The sequence below is a fragment of the Pelodiscus sinensis genome, chromosome 4 (assembly GCF_052426305.1).
Source record: "Pelodiscus sinensis isolate ZL-2025 chromosome 4, ASM5242630v1, whole genome shotgun sequence".
Taxonomy (NCBI): Eukaryota; Metazoa; Chordata; order Testudines; family Trionychidae; genus Pelodiscus; species Pelodiscus sinensis.
Window position 1 is genome coordinate 98,634,575 of NC_143055.1, and position 25,510 is coordinate 98,660,084.

At 43.0% G+C, this 25,510-nt stretch overlaps 1 protein-coding gene across 5 annotated transcripts in view; it reads right to left on the reverse strand.

Annotated features, from left to right (window-relative positions):
- AFG2A (AAA ATPase AFG2A) overlaps positions 1 to 25,510 on the reverse strand; it is a 291,912-nt gene that overhangs the window by 251,181 nt on the left and 15,221 nt on the right. For all 5 annotated transcript variants that reach the window (XM_075929851.2, XM_075929850.2, XM_075929853.2 and 2 more), the window contains exons 7-9: positions 24,154 to 24,210; positions 21,430 to 21,553; positions 19,313 to 19,568 (exon numbers count right to left, since the gene is read on the reverse strand). In XM_075929851.2, the coding sequence (XP_075785966.2) occupies positions 19,313 to 19,568; positions 21,430 to 21,553; positions 24,154 to 24,210 (437 nt within the window). The remainder of the gene's footprint in view (positions 1 to 19,312; positions 19,569 to 21,429; positions 21,554 to 24,153; positions 24,211 to 25,510) is intronic.

Below are 25,510 nucleotides of genomic sequence, written 5' to 3' on the forward strand. Positions count from 1 at the left end.
CACAGCGGGACAGACTATCCAATAAGTTCTTGGACTGCATTGGAGACAACTTTTTATTTCAGAAGGTTGAAAAAGCTACCAAGGGGAAGCTGTTCTAGATTTGATCCTAACAAATAGGGAGGAACTACTTGAGAATTTGAAAGTGGAAGGCAGCTTGGGTGAAAGTGATCATGAAATCACAGAGTTCACAATTCCATGGAAGGGTAGAAGGGAGAACAGCAAAACAGAGACAATGGATTTCAGGAAGGCGGATTTTGGTAAGCTCAAAGAGCTGATAGGTAAGGTCCCTTGGGAATCGAGACTGAGGGGAAAAACAACTGAAGAGATTAGCAGTTTTTCAAAGGGACATTGTTAAGGGCCCAAAAGCAAGCTATTCAATGTGTCGGAAAGATAGAAAATATGGCAAAAGACCACCTTGGCTTAACCACGAGATCTTGCATGATCTAAAAATAAAAAAGGAGTCATATAAAAAATGGAAAGTAGGACAAATTATAAAGGATGAATATAGGCAAACAGCACAGGAATGCAGGGGCAAGATTAGAAAGGCAAAGGCACAGAACGAGCTCAAACTAGCTACGGGAATAAAGGGAAACAAGAAGACTTTTTAATAAATACATTAGAAGCAAGAGGAAGACCAAGGAGAGGGTAGGCCCACTGGTCAGTGAGGAGGGAGAAACAGTAACAGAAAACTTGGAAATGGCAGAGATGCTCAATGACTTCTTTGTTTCGGTCTTCACCGAGAAGTCTGAAGGAATGCCTAACATAGTGAATGCTAGTGAGAAGGGAGTAGTTTTAGAAGGTAAAATAAAAAAAGAACAAGTTAAAAATCACCTAGAAAAGTTAGGTGCCTGCAAGTCACCAGGGCCTGATGAAATGCGTCCTAGAATACTCAAAGAGCTGATAGAGGAGGTATCTGAGCCTCTATCTAACATCTTTGGAAAATCATAGGAGACAGGAGAGATTCCAGAGGACTGGAAAAGGGGAAATATAATGCCCATCTATAAAAAGGGAAATCAGAACAACCCAGGAAACTACAGACCAGTTAGTTTAACTTCTGTGCCAAGGAAGATAATAGAGCAAGTAATTAAGGAAATGGTCTGTAAACACTTGGAAAGTGGCAAGGTGATAGGGAACAGCCAGCATGGATTTGTAAAGAACAAATCACATCAAACCAATCTGATAGCTTTCTTTAATAGGATAACAAGTCTTGTGGATAAGGGAGAAGTGGTGGATGTGGTATACCTAGACTTTAGTAAAGGTGTTTGATAAGAACTCGCATGATACTCTTATCAATAAACTAGGTAAATACAACTTAGATGGGGCTACGATAAGGTGGGTGCATAACTGGCTGGATAACCGTACTCAGAGAGTAGTTATTAATGGTTCACAATCCTGCTGGAAAGGTATAATAAGCGGGGTTCCGCAGGGGTCTGTTTTGGGACCGGCTCTGTTCAATATCTTCATCAACAATTTAGATATTGTTATAGAAAGTACGCTTATTAAGTTTGCAGATGATACCAAGCTGGGAGGGGTTGCAACTAATCTGCAGGATAGGGTCATAATTCAAAATGACCTGGACAAATTGGAGAAATGGTCTGAGGTAAATTGGATGAAGTTTAATAAAGACAAATGCAAAGTGCCCCACTTAGGAAGGAAGAATCAGTTTCACACATACAGAATGGGAAGCGACTGTCAGGGAAGGAGTACGGCAGAAAGGGATCTAGGGGTTATAGTGGACCACAAGTTGAATATAAGTCAGCAGTGTGATGCCGTTGCAAAGAAAACAAACATGATTCTGGGATGCATTAAGAGGTGTGTTGTGAGCAAGACACGAGAAGTCATTCTTCCTCTCTACTCTGCACTGGTTAGGCCTCAATTGGAATATTGTGTTCAGTTCTGGGCACCGCATTTCAAGAAAGATGTGGAAAAATTGGAGCAGGTCCAGAGAAGAGCCACAAAAATGATTAAAGGTCTAGAGAACATGATCTATGAGGGAAGGCTGAAGGAATTAGGTTTGTTTAGAAAAGAGAAGATTGAGGAGGGACATGATAGCAGTTTACAGATATCTAAAAGGGTGTTATAAGGAGGAGGGAGAAAACTTGTTCATCTTAGCCTCTGGGGATAGAACAAGAAGCAATGGGCTTAAACTTCAGCAAGGGAGGTTTAGGTTGGACATTAGGAAAAAGTTCCTAACTGTCAGGGTAGTCAAACACTGGAATAAATTGCGCAGGGAGATTGGAATCTCCATCTGTGGAGATATTTAAGAGTAGGTTAGATAAATGTCTATCAGGGATGGTCTAGACAGTATTTGGTCCTGCCATGAGGGCAGGGGACTGGACTCGATGACCTCTCAAGGTCCCTTCCTGTCCTAGTATTCTATGATTCTATGAAAACTGACTACTTGGAAAGCTAACTCAAGACGGCATATTGTGAGTAAGGGTTGCAGGATCAGACCCTTGCACTGTACTCCATGCACAATGGGGACTTAACTTGGTGTACAGAAAGGGAGTACATTCCATGGAGAGGAACACTGCTTCACAAGCTAAGCATAAATAGAAAACTAAAAGAAACAAAAACATATATGAGTGTATGAGATTCATTGTCAAAAACAATGGGAAAAAACAGTTTGTTCCACTCCCCGACATTGTATGTTATCCCTCACAAATTCATCCTGTCTAAGGTCAGAGGAAGGAAAGAGGACAGAGGAAACAAGTGGATTGTACAATTTGTCATAGTACAGCTGTTTTCTGTCTCTTATGAACTATGATGCAGGTAGCACTGTTTACCTTTTAGGATATTCTGGTTCCTAACTATGGTCAGGTGTCAGCATATACAACAGGATTGCACAGAGACAAGTGCAAGAATAATTACTCCCAACTAGCTACATTTTAAACTTAAAAAACGACAAATAGTCTGGTAGCACCTTTAGAGACTAACAAAACCTATAGATGTAGCTAAATTTTGTCAGTCTATTAGGGTATGTCTACACTAAAGCGTTATTTCCAAATATCTAATTTCAAAATAGTTATTTGGAAATAGCTTATTTCGAAATAACGCGTCTACACACAAAATGCATTTTGAAATAGCATTTTGCTACTTCGAAATAGCGCATCCACACTAAGTGGACGTTGAATCGCATTTAAGGCTGGTTGGAACCAGTTCCGGCAGGGCATCAAGTCAGGAGTTACTTTGCCTAACTCAATGAGGGACAGCAAAGCATTTTGTCTCTGCATGCTCTGGTTGCCCTCACTCGGGACACCACAGCACTCTGCAACATGGAGCCAGAGCTACCCCAGGGCACTTTCTGCAGGCTGCCATCAGGGAGGTCCATCGGGGGGGATGTCAGTATTCAGGAGTCCCTGCAGGAGAGCTTCCACCCTGAGGAGCTCTAAGAGCCTCCCTGGTATGCCCCACTTGGGGCTTGTGTCTCATTCCTCCCTCATGTCCTTCCACTTACCCCTTCTTAACCCCCCTTCCTGATGTCAAATAAAATACACGTATTTTCATGAACACAAACTCTCTTTATTTAACAAAATTGGGGGGAGGGAATGAAACTCTGGTGAGACTGGGGAAAGAAGGTGGGAGAGGAGAGAGGGTGGGGAGATGGGAGGGGGAAACCTGGGAGGACAGAGCTGGAAGGAGGAAGCAAGGGGAAGAAAGGGGAGGAGAAGCTCAGGGTTCAGGGGTGGGGGTCTTGCCGGACCAACTTGATTTTCATGCGAACCTGCTCCTGGGTTCGCATGTGGCCTTTGGTGGCCAGGCTGGCAGCTATCCTGCCATAGACGGCCACGTTCCCCTGTCTAGTGTGGCTCATGGACACTGGGGGCATCCCCCCAAACCTGAATAGGGTCCATCATCTCCGCCCTGGACCAGGAAGGTGCCCGCCTTCTCCAGGCCCTAGCAGGCTCCTGGGAGCTAGCAGATGCGGTGGAGGGCTGGCTGCCAGTGGCTTGCTGGCTCATGTTTTGGGGCCACTGGGTCAGGGGCAGTGACTGCTGGCTCTGGGCTGGCAGGCTTGGAGCTGGCACAGGCACTTTGGCCAGATTCTACCCATTTAAGGGCTCCGGGGATGGGGGGAGGGAGAGGAGTTTTCCTGGTTGTGACCAGAGTGGCCAGCAGGGCACCCTGGGAAGGGCTGGAGGCCCTCTATTTCTAAATAAGCGTCTATACAGCGCTTATTTCGAAATAGCGCCAATTTCGAAATTGGTGCTATTTCTCGTGGAATGAGGTTTACCAATTTTGAAATAAGCCCTCCGCTATTACGATTTAATTTTGAAATAGCGGTTTGGCTGTGTAAATGCTAGGAAAGTTATTTCGAAATAACTTTGCTGTGTACGTACACACACACACACACACACACACACACACACACACACACACACACAGAAAACATAAATTATGCACTAAATGCATGGACACCCAACACATATGTACTATCGGTTTGACAGACTGAGCATACACAATATATGTGGAAATGGATGTGACAACGTACATTTATTGTGTTCCTTTGGCTGTCTAACTTCCAGTCTTTCATTATCCCATTTCTCCCAGATGTGTTCTAACATTCCAATCCAAGTCTGGCTTCCAACAACTGCAATTTTAATTTTAAGACAACTTGCAAAAGAAATCTTTTTTCTTTCCCTACCATTTTGAAGCTTTCCTACAAACTTATAACAGCCCATAGCATAAGATTGATCTTGATCATTGTCTTCGGTCCACCCTCTCTGGGGCACCTGGTGCTGGCCACTGTCAGCAGACAGGCTACTGGGCTAGATGGACCTTTGGTCTGACCCAGTACGTCCGTTCTTATGTTCTAAGATACCAACCATCTGCCTTACATCAGTGACAAATTTCAAGTCCAATACCTTGTTACCCTGGAGGAATAGAAATTGGAGATTTATACCATTTGGAGAGGCAAATTTTCAGGTTTGAAAAGGCACACACATGGAGCACTAGCATCTGTTCTTCACAGGCTAAAAGATATGTTATTTAAGCATATTCAGATAGGCTTACGTATAGAAAAACTGCTTTAGATATTAATTCATTAACATTGTTCATTCCTTTCAATTTCTGTAGCCATGCGTTAACTAGAGCACCTGACGTTATAGATGGAGATAGATTTTTTCTGTTACATACGTGATATAGAAGATTTACCAGCACTCATTAGAGATGACCAGCATAATTCATGAGAGATGGCCAAACTTATGTCAAGATATAAGTTATACCTAACCACCATACATTGTATGTGTCTCTCTCCCATTCTCTCATACACATTTACTCCTGAACATACTGTACTGTCTCAACAATGGATTTTCAAAAGTGAAAGGATATTACAAAAGTTACCAGTTGTCTGTTTTACCTAGCACAGAATGATTCACTTTTACATAGGGGAGGGAGATTGTCTGTGTGATTGTGAATAGGAAAGAATGTATTTGAGAGACAATCTTCCATCCAATTTTTAAATTTAGCAACCATCCTCCCTCCGATTTGTAATCATGTAACTTATACGTGGCAACTACGGCAACTGCTGATATGAAAAACAACACAAGGAAGTATTTTATGCATTTCTGGCTGTTTTTACTGAAATTTAGCAGCTGGAAACAGAGAGGAAAGACAGCACCAGTTGACCAGCCAGCTCCCTGCGGACCATTAGCTAGTGTTCCCATAGACCACAGTGCTGGGACAACTCACACCATCACAGCATCAACAAGTTTAGATATACTTTTTAAAAGATGCACATTAAAGTATTTATCACCCAAGGAATTTTTAATGCCTCCATCTGGACAAAATGACATTCCTTGGAGGAGAAATGTGCGCATAAAAGTGTTATAGCTTTTAACTTAATCTCTAATCATAAATGTGTGCCTAATATAGAAAGGGTGTTTATTACAAAAGCAAAAACTGTATTTTACTTCTGAAGCCATATTCTATAATCTGCATTAACTTCCAAAATGATATGGAAAAATCCCTGAAGAACTTTTATGTGCTGTTTGCACAGGAAAGATAATGCCCTTAAATCCTCTGTAACCATAATATAGCAAGTTCACTCAGCTAACCTAAGCACTAATCTACTGAAAGGATTGTGTACATAATTTATAGTCCTCCATGAATAGTCTGACATTGCTGGAACATGTCTACAGAACTGAGCAGAAGCTGGTGGAAGGTACAAAGAGGGAAACTGGAGAGGATGAGGAATTGCATCTAAAAGTTCTAGTCCACAGGAAACAATTTACTCACACACTCTTTATAGTAAAACTAAAAACCAAACTCAAATAAAAATAGGATAACATAGCACCTTTATTTCCAAGGCACTCAAGTATAAGACACCTTGATTACGGTTGGCCACAAGTTCACAAGAAAGAAAAAGGTCGCCTGCTATTATGACAATGTAATGGCAAACACAGGGTGAGTGGCAAAACTTAGTCTAATCATGACGATTCCACAAATCAGAATGCAGTTATGTTAAGAAAAGATTAAATGAAAACGCAATCTTCTCACCTGCTTCACAATCACATCTGCTTATTTTACACACAAATACACAGTTGTAGATTTTTACTCAAGAGTTACTAGGCATACAAACATGAGCCAAACCCTTCTCTGGCTTGAGCATTACCCACATTTTTAACTAAATTCCATCTGCAGACTTTTTTACTTCTGAAGAATTAAGCCAAAGAGAACCTGGTCCAATTTTGCAAATTCATCCTGAGATTTTAATGTTGGCAGTTAAAAATATATATATTTTTTAACTTTTCAAGAGTACTTTTTATCTGGAACTCATACAGAGCCAACATTCATGGAACCTTCAGAGCTCCCTTTTTCACACTACATTTCAGAAGTAGCTGAGTTTTAAATTCTGGATATTTTAGAGAAAATCAGTGCCAATTACTGAAGAATTCATTTTCATCTCAGATACTGATCTCTGGCCTCATCAAAACCAAGGGCAAAGGTCCCACTGACTTCAATATGGCCTGGATTTCACCCCAAAATATGTAAAATATATATATATCTCCCTCCATTTGTGTAAGTTATATATGAAATTATACAACAGATAAGAGTTCAAAGACAAAGAACCAAACAAAAAAAGAACCTGAATCCCAGTCATCATTTGGGAGAAACAGGATCAGACAACATCACAACACCAGCTCCATTCAATCTCAAATGACTTACTTTTCCTGAAAAGGTCAGTTACTATAATCTTTCATAACCAAGGGGCTTTTTCCTTCTAAAATCTCTCTCCAGGTAAAGGGACAGGGAACAAAGGATGTTATCAAATGAAAGCCTTAATACTTCACATTTCAAATAGTTTCACCCTTTTTCCTTCTTTTATCTTGGGTTAAAAGGGTTTTTAATGGTGTATTTGCCTCTGCACTAACCAAGCTAAGGCCTCAGTATGCCAAGCCTGTACCTTGTTTAACACTGTTTAATACTGGATCCTGCTGGGGTTATATTGACTATCAGCTCATCTATGCAATCTATGTTAATATAATGGCAGTATTGCACTATGTCCAAAACCAGCACTCTCCACAAGCACTGTAGTGTGTGGGGATTACAGCATTTATTCCACAATGCCCAACACACCTCCCTCATGCTATCTGGGAGCAGGGACATGATATTTAGGATACATCATGACGACCTGGTCACAACTTTTGCTTTTCTACAAAAGCTGGGAATAATTCTCTTCTGTATTGCACGCAGTGAGAGGCAGGGGTCACATTGAGGAAAACCTACCATAATCCCCCCACACCAGTGCAGAATAACTGGGGTCTGGAGGCCCCAAGCACACCGTGAAGAGCAGTCACTGCAGCACAAGCCACTGCATGATTCCCTCACCAAGACACATTTTTCCATCCATGTGCAGAATACAGTTTACAAGAAACACACCTCCTAGGTTCTTTTCCTAGCTCTGCCCAAGTATGAACATGGTCAAGTTACAAACTCTATACAGAAAGTGATCATGTTTGCTGCCTTAAAGGGCACTGTAAAGCTGACAAACATTTGTAGAGGAGTCTGTGATACTTGGATGAAAATATGAACTATATATTTATTTGTCCATATACAGAACAGAATTACTGCCAGAGGGTATGTCTACACTACAAAGTTAATTCGAACTAACAGACGTTAGTTCGAATTAACTTTGATAGGTGCTACACTAGCGCTCCGCTAGTTCGAACTTAATTCGAACTAGCGGAGCGCTTAATTCGAATTAGGTAAACCTCATTTTACGAGGACTAACGCCTAGTTTGAATTAGCTAGTTCGAATTAAGGGCTGTGTAGCCACTTAATTCGAACTAGTGGGAGGCTAGCCCTCCCCAGCTTTCCCTGGTAGCCACTCTGGGCACCACCAGGGAAACTTGTCTGCCCCCCTCCCGGCCCCGGAGCCCTTAAAGGGGCACGGGCTGGCTACGGTGCCTGTGCCAGGTGCATGCCTGCCAGCACCCAGCCAGCAGACCCTGCACCTGGCACGGCTCGAGGCAGCCACCCGCTGCCACCCAGCCCTCCCCCTCTTCCCAGGATCAGGCTGGCGGCTCCCAGGAGCCTACCCGGGTCCGCAAGAGGCGGGCGTCCGCCTGGTCTAGTGCGGAGATTGTGTACCTCATCCATGACTTACGCACTAAGCACAAGAAAGTGGCCGTCTAGGGCAGGAGAGCTGCCAGCCTGGCCACCCGGGAGCAGGTTTGCATGAAAATCAAGGTGGTCCACTGAGACCCCCGACCCTGAGCCCTGAGCTTAGAATGTCCGTACTGGGTCAGACCAAAGGTCCATCTAGCCCAGTAGCCTGTCTGCCGACAGTGGCCAACACTAGGGACCCTGGAGGGGATGGACCGAAACAATGACCAAGCCATTTGTCTAGTGCCATCCCTCTCTAGCCTTCCACAAACAGAGGCCAGGGACACACTGGCTAACAGCACTCCATTGACCCAACCTCCATGACTTTATCTCACTTCTCTTTAAACTCTGTTATAGTTCTAGCCTTCACAGCCTCCTGCAGCAAGGAGTTCCACAGGTTGATTATTTGCTTTGTGAAGAAGAACTTTCTGTTATTAGTTTGAAGCCTGCTACCCATTCATTTCATTTGGTGTCCTCTAGTCCTTCTATTATGGGAACTAATGAAGAACTTTTCTTTATGCACCCTCTCCACACCACTCATGCCTTTATAGACCTCTATCCTATCCCCCCTCAGTCTCCTCTTTTCTAAGCTGAGAAGTCCCAGTCTCTTTAGCCTGTCTTCATATGGGACCTGTTCCAAACCCCTGATCATTTTAGTTGCCCTCCCCTCTCCCACCCTCTCTCTTCCCCTCTCCCACCTCTTTTTCCCAGTTTCCCTGAGTTTTGTTCAATAAAGAGAGTTTCTATTTTTGAACACACATGTCCTTTATTTTGTACATCAGGAAGGGGGGCTAGGGAGGGGTAAGTGGAAGGAGGTGAGGGAGGAATGGGGTACGAGCCCCTGATGGGGAGGACTGGGGTGGCTCTGTGGGCTTCTCGGGGTGGAAGCTCTCCTGAAGCGCCTTGATTGACCCCCCCCCTCCAGATGGCAACCTGCGGCAAGTGCAGCCGGGCTGATGGCCGAGTGCTGTGATGTGCCCAGTGTGGGCACTCAGGGCACTCCAAGCCAGGACTGCTTTGCAAGCGGGGAACCCCTGAGAACTGTCTGTCCGGGGTGGGGTTGGGTCCCTTTAAGCACAGCCCTCGGCTAGCCTGAGGCACCAGCTCCACACTCTAAGTCCTAATCTGATGCCCTGCCAGCACTGCTTCCAGCCATTCTTAACCTCAGTTCAGGGTCCACTCAGTGTGGACATGCTAGTTCGAATTAGGAAAACGCTAATTCGAACTAATTTTTAAGTCTAGATGCACTAATTCGAATTAGCTTAGTTCGAATTAACTAATTTAGTTCAAATTAGTGCTGTAGTGTAGACATACCCAGCTTTCCTTAGAAAAACAGAAGTTGTGAACACGTAGTCATTATGTAGTCAATGTATGTATGTGCTCACATAAATAGGCAAGAATGAGAAATTGACCAAGGCAGAGACATGCATAGGGTTTAAATAAATTACTCAGCATTCAATGCATAACCGCACTCACCACAAAACTTTACAATTCCCATGTGCAACTACTTGAAAATTAGTTTCAAATACAAAAGTTTAAAACTTTTCTGATAATCAGTTAACTTAAGCACTATAACATCCACAAAACAGGAATCATACAGGACAGCATAAAACTAGAACCAGAAACTGAAATTACAAAATTACAAAAATATACATTCATATAAGAGCTTTTATACCCTCTCCACTCTGAACTACAAGTACACCAGTCAAAATTTTATTCACTGCCTTAAAGAGTGCATATTTTGTCTACGGTTGAATATCTTTTATTCTAAAATCTGCTACTACGGGGTTCTGATATTAGAGATTGAATCTCTCTAGTCCGGCACCCTCAGGACCTGATGAGTGCCGAACCAGAGAATTTGCCAAACCACAGGGAGGTCAATATTGTAATGAGTGGGTCTCTTTTTATTTGTATTTTGCTGAGACAAATAAATGGAATGTTGGTAATATTGCTTAAATAATGTATGACTGTACTGATATACCCTATATAAGCCTACTCCTAGCCAAGGCTTACCAGCCCTCTTCATAACAAAGTGTTAGTGTTGTTACACAATTTTACTGTATTGGCACAAGGAAAAAAGTAGAAAAGGGGGAGAAAAAAACATGCTCATACTGAGCAGTATTACCAGCACTTCCACTGCTTACTAAGCTTTTAGAAGATATTGAGGTGTAAGTTAGGACTAAATAACAGCACAGAGCACCTAGAGCCAGGACTGGCAGCTGTATGCAAACTTGTATGGGGCCACAGGAAACTTGGCCACATCCACAATGAGCAGACATCTGGCTCACTAAAAGCATGCCGGACCAGAGAGGTTCAACCTGTATTAGCCATGTTGGCTGCCACTTTACTCCATGAGTGGTCCCATTAAACTCATTGGAGCCATTTCTGGTGTAGTTTTTAATTATTTTTAATCACAGAAGAGCCTAAGAGCCTGTTGTACTAGGCTCTGAACATGCACAGGCCAAAAAGAAGGTCCGTGAACCAAAAGCTTACAATTTACTTATGAAACTCTGACCTATATCAAATAGTGGGTTTTTTAAACAAGAAATCTTGGAAAAATAAAAACCGTTTCAAATAATTAGTAATTATGAAAATAATTCTGATGGTTCCTCAGTTCCACAAAATGTTAACTTCTTTTTAAAAAAGAGAAACAGAAAAACAGAACACAAGTGATTCCACAGACAAATATAAGGTCAACACATTCCATCCAGTCTTAAACACGCTCCCTTCTAGCCAGGCTCTAAAATCCAGATGTAACCATTTCTGCATGGAAGCAATCACTCTGAATTAGCATCCTTAAATACAACCCAAAAACATATGTTGCAGCCTGAGCCAAAAAAAAGCCATTTTGCTTTTGTGTATGCGTGCAAAGCAATGATACATTTATACATAACCTGTTAGGAGGACAAATTAAGTTCTTTGCTTCACTTTAAAAAAAAATTGTGGCCTGTGACTTCATGTAGAAATTACATGACATTACAGTGATTTAAAAGGCTCATGAGCCATGGAGATGATAACTGGATTCACGTGATGCCATTACCCAGTAAATTAATGTCTGTATAAACTATTACGTAAGCAAACGTAATAATCTTTTAAGTATAACATTTACTCCTGCAGAAATGTTGGAAGTGGAGTGCGGAGGAAGGGGAAGGAGAGTAAAAGAGATAGGAGAGAGATATTTTTTGGGACTCCGTTATTACAGTCTAAAAATAAATTTATAGTTGTACAAATCTATCTGGATTTCATTACTTAAGCTTCAGAATTCTGTGTTCTGCCACTTGTACATAATAAACTTGTTTTCCACTGTTCTGAGGAGATTTAGTTTTGTTTTTGAGGACATGACTCTAAGTCCAGAAAAAGGTTTATAACTGCTGTAAACATAAAAAGATTTGTAATATTTCCCTCCCCCCACATGACCATCTCTGTATGTGGCATGCGGCTACATGACTCAGTAATAACTTATTTGCAGTCGTACAATAATGATCTTTTGCTATGTTATAATACAATCATCAGGCAGAATAATATGCTCACTCCTTTTTTGTAAGCACCAGTTGCCTCACTGTTAGTTTTAATTAATCTCTAAAATCCAACTTTGCACCCTATTTAAAAAATAACTCTCCATCGTCCTAGCAATTTACTCAAACTAACAAAATTAAGTTCTCACACATATACATACTATATTTATTTAATCGTGGAAGCCAGGCAAAATATTTAGAATAATTTTAATATTTATATCAGTGATAAGCCCAAAACAGAACACCAGGCCCAAACACCCTCAGGGAAATTTCAGATTTGTATCTGAACTTCATGGCTCAGGCCATCTCTCATTCACATCATTATTTGGCCTGTAGAATTTTCATTACATGTGATGAAAAATAATGAAAAAAAATAGCTCAGCTTTCAGATCTCATGCTGCATTTGCCCGGCTAACATGGGAGGGGGGAGAGGGGAGTATATTTTTATTTTACATTTGAGCACGTTTGATCTGGATTCACTGAGGAAAAAAATTAAAGGTGAAACTACACATTGGCATTTTTACCAGAACATGCCCAAGCAGAGCACCAGGTGGCACTGATGTGCTTCAAGAGGAACTCCCAGCCAGTCCTATAGCACCTGTGAAATGGTTGGCGCATCATCTAGCTGCAAGGTTGCAGAACTAAAGCAGAAGAAAATGAGTAGATCCTTAGAATCAAGCTGCTTAGAGCAGGTCTAACTAACCAGGTGCTGGAAAAAGAGTTGGCAGCTAGTGATTTGTCTACGTCAGGGTACGAAGCGCAGTTAACACCAGTGGACCTGAACTAGCCTTAGCAACAGCAGGAAATTAAGAAATTGGGCCTATGTGTGGAGGACGACTGATTCAAAGGGAATGGTAACTGGGAAGCCTCATAGAGAACAGAGCAGCAGTATTAATGTATAATAAATCTTGGGGTGGTTCCTGCAGTGCATATAGGTGGAGAGCCCTGTAAATCTGCAGACATCTGCTTTATATCCGTGGAAATCCGTTGATCATTTTTGCAGATGCAGATACCAAATTTGTATCTGCACAGGGCTCTGCATATACAGGCAGTCCCTGAGTTACGCAGATCCGACTTATGTCGGATTCACACTTACGAACGGGGCTTTTCTCGCCCCGGAACTCACGGGCGGCGGGACCACCCAGACGCGCAGTGGTCCCGCCACCACATCCTCCGGGGCAAGAAAAGCTGCTCCGGGTGTCCCTGGTCTGCTGGGGAGGTCCCCAGCAGACCAGGGACATCCCGAGCAAAGCCGCAGAGGCGGCGGGGTCCCGCGCCTCCAAGGCTTTTCTCGGGGTGTCCCTGGTCTGCTGGAGACCCCTCCCAGCAGACCAGGGACACCCCGAGAAGACCAGGGACACCCGGGGCAAAGCCGCAGAGGCGCGGGACCCCGCCACCTCCAAGGCTTTGCTCCAGGTGTCCCTGGTCTGCTGGTGGGAGGGAGAGGGGGGGCCCAGCTAGTGCGCCCCCCCTCCCCAGCAGACCAGGCTTTTGTTGTGGATGCCTGGGGTAGAGCAGCTGAGGTGCTGCCGGGTTGGTCCTGGGGGGACCTACCTGGCAGTGCCCCAGCTGTTCTGTCCCAGGCTCCAGATTCAGCCGCTGTTGAAACAGATCAGTGGCTGATTCCAGGAAGCTGGGGGCAGAGCAACTCTGCCTTGGGCTTCCTGTAGTCAGCCCCTGGTCAGTTTCAGCAGCAGCGACTGAATCTGGAGCCAGTTCCGAGTTACGTACAAATTCAACTTAAGAACAAACCTAGAGTCCCTATCTTGTACGTAACCCAGGGACTACCTGTATAAGCCAGGGGTGGCCAAACTGACTGGCCCTGTGAGCCGCATACGACAAATCTTCAGAAGTTCACAAGATGGGGTTCACCTGCAGGGGTTGTGGCTTCCCCTCCCCAGTGGGCAGAAGCCAAAGGCCCAACACAGTCATATGGTCCCATCAGGCCCCCTTCCTGGCATGGCAGCTGCTGGAGCAAGCAAGGAGGGAACTGTGGCTGCGTGGAGAGGCAGCATCAGTAGCAAACAGCTGCGAGATGCGGGGAAGCTGGGGACTTGGCTGCTGGCTCTCCCCATGGAGCTGAATCAGTGGCCCCTCCATGCAGTTTTAAGAGGTTTGCCACTGCCTCTCCATAAGGAGCTAACACCTGAGAGTTGTAGGGAAGGCCTGCAGAGTGTTTAAGGAGCAGATGGGCAACCTTTAAACAGTGCCCTTCCAACTTTCAGAGGGCACCACCTCAGGTTCACCCCCAATATGTTAGGTGGCAAATGGGAGAGATGTGGGGGGCTCCATGTACTACACTTTATCTCTAAATTTCATCAGTTGATTGGGCCAGTAGCTCCTTCAAATAGCCAACCTGAGGGCTACAATTGTCCTGTGAACAGGGACATGACTCAGTCTCAGGAGCATAGGATTTTCCTATTTCGTTATAAACACTGAAATTATATTGTACATTCACATTAATGCAGAGAGGGAATGAACACAACAGACAAGAGTCAGGTTCTTCTGGAGGGGATGAAGAAAGGGCAGATGGGACTTTAAGTCAGTGTCTAGGCCAGGGGATGATGATGCAGTGAGTTAACAGCTGAAATGTTCATGGATCTGGCAAAAAATGCCAAAGACAGACCCCCTCAAATAAGGCAACTTGCATGCTCACTTTGCTACCATAAATAAATTACTACAGACTGTGCATCATAAGCCAATTGTTCACTGAACTAGAACAAGCAGTATCAGTTCTGAAGTTAGATTATTTATGCAACCTTTCAGGAAATAGCACAGTCGAGCTCACTTTAAGTGAGCCTATACAACCCTTAACTTCACAAAACAAAAGTGACACTTGTTTGTGATGTGCAGTTACATTAAAGAAACTGAATTTATAAACCTTTCAGAAGCAAAACAAGATTAGTCCCTCTAGCTAAAAAAGGCTGAGATTTACAGTGGAAGGTACTGTAATCAATTAGATGTTATTGCAAGAAGTCCACTATTTAAATAAAAGCATTTGTTCTTTTTTTCCTGATGAGGTTATCTTATCAGGATTCAAGTGTTTTATATCAGCACACTGAAATTATGTGTAACGAACAAGGATGTTCAAAATAAATTCTAAAAATGACAAAGCAAATGCTTCCTTTAACTGTAAACAATGTGACTGAATCCACTTCTTGAAGAAATCAAGCTATATTTATATTCACCCTGCTGAAATGCTACAGACAACCATAGAAGGATAAGTTTATAATAAATTGCTATATTTGGAAACCTTTGTTGCTAAGCATCTTCTAACATTCAGCACAGTTTATATCATTCATGTCCCTGCTACATAATTAACATTTCATATGTTTTCCAAAAAAGTGCAGTGCTTATCTTGTTGTTAATTTAAAACCATTATAAATTTTTAGGGAATTAATAAAAGGCTGTGTGGCCAATTAATTAGAGTGGCAGCATGATCCCAGGGGAATACAAACAGACATTATATGCAAGGATACGTCACAGCCTATCTTCTAAACAGCATGTCTGTTTGAGATAAAACACTTCAGAACGCAGCTGTTCATGCTACAAAGGTAGTCTACGAAGCAATTTAGGACACAATAAACCTCCTCTAGCCCTAAAACCATGGCTGTGTTAACTGAGTTTAGAATTAGGCCCGACTCCTGCAAAGAGTTCTCTACACATGGATCACTGAGGTGACAGAGCTCCACTGAAATCCATGTGAATCTGCTACATGAAACTCCTTGCAAGTCTAGGGCCACAGAGCTTGATCCAATTTAAAGTAGATGTAAGCCTTTCCAAAATTAACTGTTCACTGTATGTGAATCATCTATTTCAGGAGGCTGCAAGACGTGCTTTGTTCATGGCTTACACAGCTTATTGTGAGAGGGTAGAGCAGTGCTTTTCCATTTGCAGACCTCTAACGTTTGTTTTTTAATTTGTGGATCCCTAAAAATGCTGAATGGAAGTGCAGACCACTTTGGAAATAGAGACATAATGGGTATCCACAGACCACTGGTTGAAAACCATTACCGGAGAAGAACATTCTGAATCAGGAATCCTGGTTTCTCTTTCTGGCTCTTACCGGGAGTGGAGGGTCGTGATTACAGGTAACACAACCATGCACGTAAATCAGACATATTTAATATGAAAGGTCGGGTGCCGAACCTAAGGGAATGAAACTCGCCATGTTATAGATGGCAAAGTGACCTCATGTAGTCTTTCAGGATGTCTACTTTGTGCTGTAATGCAGACTACAAGGGGGTATGAATTGCAGAACATGCTAAAATGTTGTACTCTTAACTGTGTCATGTGGATATGGCTGGCATGAACTAAAAGATACCTAGTTGGCATTAACATAGTCTTCTTTCAAATAAGACTATATTAATGTAAAGAAGGTACCTTTTCATTCACACCATCAGCGTCCAAAAGGGGCAGTTAGAGCACAACATCTTGGGTGTGCTCTGCAATTCAAATCCCCATAGTTCACTGAGCAGCACTGTGTGGACAAGCCCTTAGTTACCTCATTTGTAAAATGTATAATACTTGCCTGTGTCCTAACATGTACCCTGCTCAACAATCAGGCCTAAGAAGTGCTGATAACCAACAGTCATAGTAATGCCACCTCTCATGGTTTTATTGTGAGCCTAATGACATTTGATGGTTTTTTCCTGTAACATAGAACAGGAGTGAATACAGGTCCAATTTTTGTGAAAAAAAATCAAAACCAGGTTTTTAAAAAATTTAAATTAGACTTTTAAAATTCAAGTAAATGAATAACACTTTTTCTTTTTAAAAATAAACCCATTTAAAATGAAATCTGAATGTAATCCAAAATATATGCTAAGGACTAAACTTATCATCATCTCTTTAAACATTTAAATACAAAATAAATATACTGAATCCATAAGCCTTTATCAAAAAGTGAGCTAAAGGCTTCTTTTAGAAAGAACGAGAGGAAAAATATCTAAATTTATAAATATAGCACAACAGGTCAGATACTTTAATAAAGACTTATTTTGTATAATAAAAATGAATGTTGCTGTATGTATTTAATTAAATTCCAATCACCATCCTAAGAGAGACTGATACAAATGATGAGCAAAAAGTTAATTATCTATTAAATAACTGATATATCATTCACTTTTTACTAACATATTAAACATTTACAATTAATAAGAATCTGAAATATTAAGTCATATAATCACTTATCTGCATGTAGTTACGGAGCACCCTCCTCAACAGCAAAAATATGTACCAGATCTGATGTAAAGACTCTATTTAGTTATAAACTAATATGTTCTAATGGTCCTCAACCAAACCAAACCAAGCCATATCATTTCCTTAGAAAATAACTGAAATACATATGGAAAAGTTAACTAAAATAGATGATTTAAAAATAGAGTCTTTTCACTCAAAGATTTAAATCATAATATAAGTTATCTTGATTTAATTCAATGACCCTAGAAATTAGTGACACTCTTGGGGTTCTCTCTCTCTTTTTTTTAATAAAACAAAACTATATTTCTAATCTTCTTAGATGCAAAGATTGAAAATATGTCCCCCGTGTATCTAATATGATAAAAAAAATCATAAGGGAAAATAAAAAGAAACCTAAATGTATTATGTTTAAATATTTCATAGTTCTAGTGAGTTAAAATAAACTAAATGAAGGCCACTTTTATTCTAAATGTTGATGTCCACACACAGAGGTTTAATGCATTTTAATTAATCCATTTCTCATTCGTTCTTTTAGTTAATTTGGATTACTCTTCTCGAGTGTCCCCATATAGACAAGCCGGTAGGAAAAACTGGGTTAGATATACTGGTAAATGTTTAAAAATAGACTTGTTTGTTTTTAATGAAAAATTATAGAGACTTTCGATTTTTCATTTTGCAAAACCAAGGATTTATATAACTTCAAACCCTTTAAACCAGGAATGGGAAACTTCAGGTCTGGGGGGCCAGATGTGGCCTCTAACTTGTGTGGATTTTGCCCCTGAGGCTCAGGGCTCCCCCCCCCCCCCCAGCATTGATGATCCCATACTGGTGCTCCAGCTCTCTGTCTGGCTTATGTCATTAGAATATTATTCTTAGAATTACAGAACAAATAGAAATAATTTACCAATTTTTTTCCCCCATAAAAATAAGCACTTAAATGTCTGAAATGTGTAAACACCAGGGAGGGAGAGTTAATGTATTATACAGGGACATAACTAATGGGACAATACTAATCTATGAAAACTTGGGGTGAATACTAAGAAACACTCCTAGACAGTGAGATGTATTAGGCTGTGAAATAGTGTCCTAAGAGAAGAGATTCAAACCCATTGCTTGAGACTTCAAAATAAGGCAAAAACAAAACATTAGAAAATGTAGCAGAAGGAAGAATTTGTTGCTGGCAGGGGATGGGTTATCCTGTGTATGCAGATTTTTTTCCATCTCCCATTTTTATGTATCTGTCATGAGTATGCCATTTATTTTACAAGCTACCGAAAAAGATACTTTAAGAATTTTTTCATTCCTTTTTTAATTTTTTTGAGGAGGAAAAATAAAATTAATCTCCACAAAGCTGTAAGGGAAAGACTGTATCTTCCTCCAGCAGAGGTCACTCTAGGATAACAATTTACAATTATCATAACAGGAGACTTTTAATATAAAAAGCAAAAGATGACATGGGTATTTTATTTATTTATTTAAAATTTAAGTGCCTGTTAGAGGCCTGGCAGCGTGGAGGCTCTCTATTTGTCCATAGAAAACATATGGCTTAGGACAGAAGCAGACCAATATTCCATGTACTACTCCCCTCTAGTGGAAATAAGAGTATTTCAGTCTTCAGTCTAATCCACTTAGTCCCTGACTAGACAACAAAAGTGCCAGCAGTGAAAAAGTGGCTGAGAATAGCCAGAAGGGAACAGTCATGAGAGGACAACTTTTAGTCTCAAATAGGCTGGGCTAGAGTCAAACTGTTGGAAGGAAAACAAAAGGCTCCATATCCCATTACCAATGCCCTTACCTACCTCAGTTTCCCAACTGTCTATTTACTTGCTTACTTTTCCATGTGGATTTTGTTACAAAACTTTACAAAAATATGAAGACAAAAATTGTGTTGTTGTAGGTCAGACTGCAAGAGTACAGCCTGTACTATTTGCAGATGGATGGATTTTTAGAGAACGTGAACTCACGACGGGAAAAGGAGTATAACTCACCTGCTTCTTTACACAAGGCTGCTAAGTCTGCTCCCACGTAGCCATGTGCACTATCAGCCAGCTGCATCAATTCTGTTGTAGTCAACAGATGAGGAACCTTATAAAGAAGTTTTCTGAGGATGTCTAATCGGTCCTGAGCATTGGGGACCCCGATTTCTATCTCTTTATCAAAACGTCCAGGTCTACGTAATGCTGCATCCAGGGCATGCGGACGGTTTGTAGCACCAAGTACCAAAAGTTGCCCTTCACTATCTTCCTAAATGAGACAAAACAAACAGAAAAATAATGTAGGTTTTTAAAAGGGTGTTAAAGCACCACACAATTTACACATTTCAACCTCCCTTATAGGGAAGTAAAAGTTGAACTGGTTAACCAATTTACCGAAGCTTGTTGGTTTTGGTTAACAGTTAAACCCTGGGTGGTCCCAGCCAGGTTTCAGTGGCCCCTTGTCCCTGTCTACAAGTCTATTAAATCAGAGCCAAATCATGCAGTAGAGCAGGATACTGGACTGGAAATTATAAGACCTATGTTTTAGCCACACTCTCCTATTGTTCTATTAAAGTTGTCTTTCTTAATTCTCTTCACCTTTCTTTTTCTTCAGTTTCCCCATCTGAAAAATGGAGATGAGGATAGTCACTCTCCTTTAGATAGCCTCCCCAATTATCACCTCTAATACCATTAGCTCACTGACATTTACCTTCCCCTTCCCCTCCCCCGCCCCCGCATCTCCCTTCTGTTCTGAAATTTGATTTGTCCTATTCTTATGTGTTCATTTTTTTTAACTGTATCCTTTGGTATACATGGTTGTGACTGTTTTCTTCCACTATTTGATCTGAGGAAATGGGTCTGGCCCACGAAAGCTCATCATCTAATAAACCATCTTGTTAGTCTTTAAACTGCTACATAGTCCTGTATTGTCTTTCTACAGTGTTTTCAGCTCTACAGAGAAACAGCTCTATATAAGGTCTATGTAGTGTTATCATTTGTTAAGAGAGAGATTTGAAAGTGCGGTGTTTAAAATGTCCCTAGAGAGACTCTATTCTCAAAAAGAAGATCCATCAGTCTTTGGCTAATAGGAAATCTCTCTTACCTACAGCCATATACAGGGGGCTACATGAGATGCTAAAACTTTATGCAGGAGATTAAGGGAAATTCGCAGTTAACACCCAGAGTTCCCTTTAAACTGCGCAGCAGCATAGCTTCACAGGTGATTAATCAGGCCCACCCAGTCAGAGGCTTAGGACTCAGTGCAGGGAGCTGACTGGGCAGGGCTGATTAATCACCTGTGAAGCTGTGCTGCCAAGCAGCTTAGAGGGAACACTGTTAACATCTACAACATATTCATACACATTGTGTCTAACTGTGGACAAACATACAGACCTCTCACACTAACTGTCCTTTTGATCATTAGGCAGTGGCACACCAGAAATTAAACAGATTTTATAGGCCCAAACCAAAGTTTTCTCAAGTCAACAAAAAAGACTTGACTTCATTGGGCTTTTAATCAAGGCCTAAAAAACTTAGTATGGAAACTGAAAAGTTATCTTAATGTGGATTTTGGATCCCTGAACGATCTAATCCACACAAAATAAAGATATAGAACAGCACTATGAACAATGTTGTCATTTAATTTAAGAATAATCTGGAATCTATTTTAACTTGCTCAATAGATACCTAAGAAATCTTACACTTATCTCCAAAAATCACAAAAGTGGGAGATGAGGAAGGACAGAAAGCAAATGAAAGAAAGTGTGCATTCTCTCTCTCTCTCCCCCCCCCCCCCTTTTTTTTTTTTGGTTGCAATTCAAAACGGTCTCGGAATATCAAAATACACACATATACAGAATGGAGGGTTTAGTTTCTATGAAGAGCCACAACAACATGGTGCCAAAATCGGTTAAAAGAAATGTAATTTACTAAAAGAAATCACTTCATTGTACTAATTGTATAGTTAGTGAAAGAGACACGTCTTTTCTTTTCCATTAAACCTAACAAGGATATTAGATTGCAGTCTAAAATATCTTCTAGTTCATCTCCTGTTGGCCTGACTGTACTACAAAACAGTTTATTCAGTTCTTCCCCTTAATGCACTAATTGTATTAATATACTTTACTTACCGATCCAATGCCATCCATCAATGTTAGTAATGAAGACACAACTCTCTTTTCTACTTCATTCTGAGCCCCTTCTCTTTTTGGACAGAGTGCATCCAGTTCATCAATAAATATAATTGCCGGACAACTAAAAGAAAATAAATAAATAAAAGCAACTTATCTGCCAATTGTATATAGCATCATTTAAAGCATGTAGGTTTCGATTTTCAAAACTAATAGATATGGACCCCCAATTCCCATTAAAATCAATGGGCACCCAAATCTTTTAGTTAATTGATACTTTCAGAGCTGAAGTGTGTTTCTGATACAATACATGACTCTGTAAAATAACTGCATTGTGCAATTCCAGGTGTACAGGCAGTCCCCGGGTTACGTACAAGATAGGGACTGTAGGTTTGTTCTTAAGTTGAATCTGTATGTAAGTCGGAACTGGCATCAGCCGCTGCTGAAACTGATCAGTTTCAACAGCCGCTGAATCTGGACACCAGTTCCACTTACATACAGATTCAAGGTAAGAACACCAGGCGTCCCCAAGTCAGCTGCTGCTGAAACTGATCAGCAGCTGATTCCAGGAAGCCCAGGGCAGAGCAACTCTGCCTCGGCCTTCCTGTAGTCAGCCGCTGGTCAGTTTCAGCAGCGGCTGACTTTGGGACGCTTGGGGCAGAGCAGCTCGGGTGCAGACCAGGGAGACGCCGAACAGAGCGGCGGAGCACCCGGCAGGACCCGCGCCGCTTCCAGCTGATCTGGAAGCGGCCGCGGGTCTGGCCCCTGGTGCTCCGCCGCTTTGCTCCCGTCTCCCTGGTCTGCTGGCTCAGCCAGCAGACCAGGGAGACGGGGAGCAGCTTTTCTCGCCCCGGAGAAGGCGGGCGGCGGGACCAGGCGTCCCGCTGCTCTAGTTCTCCGGGGCGAGAAATCCCCGTTCGTAACTGCGGATCCGACATAAGTCGGATCCGCGTAACTCAGGGACTGCCTGTACTGTGACTTAGTTTCTATACTGAATTTATTCTGCTTACAAGTAAAAAGATGGCTTTGCTAGTTGTCCCTGAAAACTCAAACTGAGAGCTAAAAGACAAGCTGTGTTCTCTCTTGCTACTGTCCTCAGTTGAATTTGGCCTCCAAATGAATTTAATTTACATTTTTACTGGTTAAACCTGATGGAGAATATTTTAGTATAGAATCTAGCCCTAGAGGTGCAGTCACACGTGGTTCAGATAGCCATTAAAAGCACTTGAGTGCATACTACATGCTCACAGTAATCACAGCTTTCATGTCCACTCTTAAAATTCTTATCATAAAACTCACAGTATCAAAATTCTATGACGTATCAACAAGATTTTTGGTTTTCTGTTCACTAATGCCAGTAACAACTTTCCACCATCCTGTTTCTATGATGAAATATAGGTGAAACAGAAGTTGGGCTTCTCCGGTTTAAGCTGAGTATCTCTTTTGGTTCAAAAGGCAGAAGATTAGAAATCAGCCCAAACTCAATTTTTGAATCTACGTGCCCTCGGAACAAAAGTAAGTAAAGTTCAGATTGGGTTCCAATCTATCTAGCTTGGGTTTCTTTCTATTGCAAATGAGAGTTCTGAGTTCTAACACAAACTAGGATAAGAATTTAATATTTCATTTAGGACACATGCTAACTGGTTTGAAGTAATATGCAACAGCCTATTGACACTGCATTTATAAACGTGACCAAAACCATAACATTTGTAGGTTAGAATTTCATTAGTCTCCTTTGGACCAATATATACAAATAAACTTGTCTAAATTTAAAATATTTCTGCAGGAAAAATATTACAATCCAGAGAACCTCAGAAGCTTTTCTTTACACAATAATGTTAAAAACAGTTTCACATTAAGGATGTTAAATTACGGTTGTCTGGATAATTGTGTAGTTGATACAAGTTGTAAAATGACTCGATAATGACCACTCTGCAGAGCTGTAGCGGGGGTAGCTCCTCGGAGCCAGCTCAAGCCGGGATGGAGCAGTCCCGGCTCGTGCCAGCTCCAGGAGCCACCCACTCTGCAGCTCTGCATTTTAAAGAACCCACCAGGTTCTTACTACATTTAAAATGCAGAGGTGCAGCATCCCAGACCAGGGCAAGCCAGGACTGCTTGGTCCTGGCTCACGAGTCCAGCAGCCCCTGTTCACAGCAGCCAGCACTGGCCGCAGCAGCCAGCACTGGCCGCAGGCAGGGGTTGCTCCGGAAGCAGCCCCTGGCTGTGACCAACCCTAGCTGCCATGAACACAGGCTTCTGCCAGAGCAACCCCTGCATGTGGCCTGTCCGTGGGGGGGGGGGGGAGGGGGGGGGGAGCCTAGCTCCCAGTTGGGAAGCTCACAGACAGAGGATGCTGCCAGAGCAGCCTCTGCCTGCAGTGAGCCTCAGCCTGCCATGGGCAGAGGCTGCTTCACAGCAACCTCCTCTATTCCCCCCACTGTCTCTGATAGAGGCAGCCGAGGGGGGGCCGGCAGCACCACAGGGACAGTGCTGAGGGGAACTGGCTTTTAAAATGGCTTCCCCCAGCATCATCCCTTGTTCTCCTCCCCATTGCTGACTCATACAGAGGTTAGGATGTGCGGCTGGGGAGCAAGTAGTTGAATACTCTGTTCGACTACCCAATAAGCTTATTCTTACTGGGTAGTTGAGTAGCTGACTACTCGCTAACACCCCTATTTTACATGTGAACATATACATGATGAGAATGATCTAAAATGCACGTACCGTTGAGAGGCTTCAGCAAATATCTGTCGTAATCTTGATTCAGTCTCACCATAAAATCTGGAGAAAAAAAAATCGCAGTATTTTAGTTACAGAACTTCTATTATTTTCCAAGTTGGGGCCAGACTCTTTTCCTTGAGTTTCCAGAAGGTGGCATTCAAATCTTCAAACCATCCCAGGGAATGCTGGCTTATCATAATGGTTATTTTAAATTTGCATTTCCACTAGCATAAGCAATTAAGGCAAAATTTAGACTTTTTTTTTTTTTTTTTTTTAAATATGACCCATCTGTAGCCAGCAAAAATTTAGAGGGAACATTTTATCTCCATCTAGGGCAGTGTTTCTCAAAATGCTCCGCGAAACCACTTGGAGAAACCTGCTAACTGGCCACTCTGGTGTGTTTACTTACCAGCTCCGCAGTCACGGAGCCTTGTGGTTCCCACTGGCTCCGGTTCACCATTTGCAGCCATGGGAAGCAGTGAGAAACAGTGGGTAAAAGGGCCCTGTGACGGACCCAGCAGGGAAAGTGGCCGCTGCGGCTGCGGAACGCACCGAGGCGGTGGCGTTGAGGTCCGGACGCCCCGCAGCGCCGACAGGAGCGGGGAGCGGGAGGCGGGGCCGAGCACGAGCGGCCAGGAAGCGGCCGCCCCCGCCGCCCCGACTGATGCTCCAGCAGAGCACCCGGGAGCACGCTGGGACAGCCGCAAAGGGGGGAACGCAGGGGGGTCGGAGCTTACCGCCCCGACGTCATCCCCCGGCGACTATAACAGCCGGGGGCGTCCCGGCAAGAGGGGGGAGAGCGCAACAGCGGGCGCCCTGGCGTCCAGGAGCACAAAACCCCCAGCCCTCGGGGCAACCCGGAGAGACGGGCTCGGCAGCTGGCGGCTCGCCCTGGGACGCACCCGACGACTCCGGCGTGGTGAGTGACCCTAAACTTGTTCCGCCAGCGGGACAAGTCAGCGGGGAGTGGAAGGAGCCCGAGGCGGGACCCTTTTGGCGCCCGTGGGCGGGCGAGTTGAGGGCCGCAGCCCCGTCCGCCGTGGAGGGCGACAACAGGTCGCCGACCTCCGCTTAGGGCCTCGGGCTAGGACCCGGAGATAAGGGAGGGCCCGGGTCCCCCGCTCCTCTCCCTCTCCCCCGCCGCAACCCTCTTCTACCCCGCCAAATCGAGCAGGAAAGGCTGACGAAGGGGCCGTCGAGCCCCCTCAGTCCCTTGGGGGCTGAGGGGTGATCGGCCCCGCAACCAGACACTACTAAGACCCCGGGTGGGGCGGCCGAAGAGCCCAATCCAGACGGTGGGTTCGCAGGGCCCCTCCCCCTCCCCGGATTGGGGCCGGGATCGGCTGGGGGAGGGGGTGCG